Source organism: Equus quagga, chromosome 1 (genome assembly GCF_021613505.1).
Source record: "Equus quagga isolate Etosha38 chromosome 1, UCLA_HA_Equagga_1.0, whole genome shotgun sequence".
Taxonomy (NCBI): domain Eukaryota; kingdom Metazoa; phylum Chordata; class Mammalia; order Perissodactyla; family Equidae; genus Equus; species Equus quagga.
In genome coordinates, this window is record NC_060267.1 from 139395603 (window position 1) to 139399155 (window position 3553).

Below are 3553 nucleotides of genomic sequence, written 5' to 3' on the forward strand. Positions count from 1 at the left end.
GCCAGCGAGAGGGTGAACTTTTAAAAATATTTTAAAAGAAATACAATTTTCAATATGTGTGTGTGTATGAAATTTTCCAAAACAGCTGCTTACAAAATGCTCTCACCATTTTATGTGCTATTCTCTAAACGTACACCTGACTGCAAGAACAAGAATACAAACCATCATTTGAGATGTTGGTTTTTATTAGATACATATTTCTTCGAAGCAATTTGTAACTGTCTTTGTACATCAGAATATCATATAAATGTATATATATATATATATATATATGTATCCACCCAAAGATATCAGAATGCCCTTGAATTGCCCCAGAGCTGGGGTCATATACCCCTTGTGTACTCTCAGCAACCTTAAGAGCCAAAGAAAAGGCTCTTCCAGTCACTTCCTGTTGACAGCCACAGCCCTCCAGTTGCATGTTTCAGAGCTTGAGAAAATCAGTAGCACCTCTTATTATTGTGACACCTTGCTCTCCCGAGGAGCCTCACTCCTTTATGTTTCCTCACTTCATCTTTACTACGATGCTCTGAGCTACCCCAACATTCAAAACAATCTCAGGCAAGTACGAATAACACAAGTAGCAAATGCAAAATAAAGTCATCACTCTCCGTTTGAAATGAGTAAATCCCATAGTGTTGGGTACGATTTGTCTGGAGAAGGCATCTGCGAGGTGTGTTGAAAGCCCCACACTCAGCCTGAAACACGGAGGGTAGTCAACTGGCCTTTTGTAGCTTATAAAGCTCGAGGCAGCCTGCTCCCCGATGAGTGTGTCCCTCGCCCCCTTTGCCTACTGATAGTTACATATGAAGACATACTTAAACAGTGGTGTGTCCCGAGCAGGCAGAATCTGAGTCATTTGGGCTTCCCTCCGCTCTTTGGGGCCTCTTTACTCAGTGCTTATAAAGCTCTGGATTTTCATTCACTATGTCATCAGGCCTCACCTAGATCTCGCATCTGTCCTAACGGTGTCCCTTGACCTCTGGCTCATGGTTCACAAGCCGAGCGTTTCAAAGCCCCCTGGAGATGCCTCATTCTCCGAGCTGGGGTGGGAAGGATGGCTCTGAGGGCAGGAGCAGTCAGGGAGAGACAGCCCAGAGTCTGCCTGCGTGAGGCTGTGTTCAAGCTCACAAAACCGACCCTTCCTCTTCCACCAATCCCTCCTGTGTTTGACCTAAACCTCCTGCTCCTTGCGTGCTTGACGTCTCTTCTAGGCCATCTCCACTCTGCATGCTAGAAGCCTGGGGGCTCTCTCTGACTCCCCTCTGCCCTTCACCTCCAAGCCAAATCCGCCCCAAGTTCTGCTGACTCTCATCCTAAATGCTGTGAAAATACACCCCTCCTTCTCCTCCCTGGTGCCTCAGCCTACGCGGGGGCCTCCTCTCTCGGTCTGATTGCTGCTGGTCTCCTTCCCAGGTCACGCCCTGCCCATGGAATGAGACTTGGGCAACCTCGGCCAGGGCTCCCTGCTCTTCCCTCAGGTTTTGATGAGCAAAGCAGTCTCAGTTCCTCACTTTCTCAGCCTTGGCCTTCCTCCCCAGGGACGCCCCCATGTCTCCCGACAGCCAGCCTTTGCCTGTGCAGTCCCTGCACCCTGGAGCTCAGTTCCCTCTCCTCCACCGACAGCTGATCCACCTCAAATCCCTTCTCTTTGAAGAAGCTTCAGCAGGCCACAGGGCTTACCTAGTCCTGAACATCTGTGGAACTTAGTAACCACAACTTGGAGGGGAGATCCCCTTGGAAAAGAGCTCATACGTGGAAGATGTCATTTCTTTTCTTCTCTTTTTTTTTTGTGAGGAAGTTTGGCTCTGAGCTAACATCTGTTGCCAATCTTCCTTTTTTTGCTTGAAGAAGATGGTCCCTGAGCTAATATCCATGTCACTCCTCCTCTACTTTGTATGTGGGACAGCACCACAGTATGGCTTGATAAGCAGTGGGTAGGTCTACGCCCGGGGTCTGAACCCTTGAACCCTGGGCCGCCGAAGCAGAGCACACAAACTTAACCACTATGCCCCCGGGCCGGCCCCAAGATGTTTTTTCTTAGTGGATCACATTCATGTCCTTTTTCCTCACAGCAAGACAAGGACCTATTTTAAGCACATTTGCAAACCGTACATTGCCTTGCACAGGTAAGAAGCTATACAATTCATTTGGTTATTCCTGTTCAGGTAAGCAAACCCAAGAATCAGCAATTCTCTGAGGAGTTTTTCTTTCCTATAATGAACTTTTGCAGTGAAGGGAGAGTTTCCCAATAAATTGATGCACATGGAGGGGACATGAGAAGGCTGCTATCTCATCAACACATGGATTTGGCTTTCTGGAATTGATGGGCTTAAAGTATCTAATATACTTAAAAGAGACGCCAAATAGATGGATGGATCTTAGACCCTCTATGATAGTAGGTTCCTTTTTAAAAGAACTGCTCCCAGCCCCAGGCTGTGTATAAACACCACTCTAAGTCACAAGCCAACAGAGATTTCCTGCTCGCCGGTAGATCCGGTATAAACGGAGTTTACTCGCTTGGGAGCCTCTCCCTGGAAGACAGGACAGCTTTTGCAAAAGCGTCTGACGATGTGCTTTCGGAAATACCCCAAGAGGTAGTTTCTGAACTTCTCCCCGACGAAGGCGTAGATGATGGGGTTGATGCAGCAGTGCGTCATCCCAAGCGTCTCCGTCACCTGCATGGCTTGGTCCAGCCTATTAGAGCTACTGCATTGATCCAGGCCAAAGGATTTCTGGAAGGTGCTCAGGAGAAGGACGATGTTGTAGGGAGCCCAGAAAATAAAGTACACTATCATGATCACGAAAATGAGCCTCACGGCCTTGTGCCTCTTCTTCTCGTTGCGACACCGAAGCAGGGTTTTCAGGATTGCTGAGTAGCAGATGATCATGACCAGCAGTGGCAGGACCAGGCCCAAGATGGTCATCTTTAATGCCTGGAAATTCCTCCAGAAATGGTACTGACTGGGTGGGTAATGAGGGCTGCATGTAAAACGAGTACCCTCTTTTTGGGATTTGGTAAAGATGATTCCTGGGAGAGAGACAAACACAGCCACCGCCCAAGTGACCCCACTTGTCATCAGCCCAAAGGTGACCGTCCTGGCTTTTAAAGCAAACACGGCATGGACGATAGCCAGGTACCTGTCGATTGTCAGGAGGATGATGAAGAAGATTCCAGAGAAGAAGCCTATAAAATAGAGCCCAGTCAGAAGTCGACACATTGTATTTCCAAGCTCCCACTGGTGAGCTGCATAGTGAGCCCAGAATGGGAGGGTGAGAAGGAAAAGCAAGTCAGAGATGGCCAAGTTGAGCAGGTAGATGTCAGTCATGCTCTTCAGCTTTTTGCACTTTATCAGGACGAGGGCGACTAACAAGTTGCCCACAAAACCAGAGATGAACACCAGCGAGTAGAGCGGGGGCAGGAGCCTGGCTGCGATTTGTCTCACGTCGGTTTTTTGGCAGGGCTCTGACATACCGTAATCGATGTCATAGAACGGACTTGTCGTCTGATAATCCATCTTGCTCAACCCTGTGAGTAAAGAAACAGTGATCTCTT

The 3553-nt window shown here is 48.2% G+C and overlaps 1 protein-coding gene across 2 annotated transcripts in view; it reads right to left on the reverse strand.

Annotated features, from left to right (window-relative positions):
* Positions 1-1934: 1934 nt before the first annotated feature.
* LOC124246603 (C-C chemokine receptor type 5) overlaps positions 1935-3553 on the reverse strand; it is a 6920-nt gene continuing 5301 nt past the window's right edge. Inside the window, exon 3 of one of the 2 annotated variants that reach the window (XM_046674926.1) lies at positions 1935-2675. In XM_046674926.1, the coding sequence (XP_046530882.1) occupies positions 2457-2675 (219 nt within the window). In that variant the 3' untranslated portion in view covers positions 1935-2456. Of the gene's footprint in view, positions 3522-3553 lie in introns of those variants that run through there. The other variant, XM_046674934.1, reaches the window with a different exon arrangement.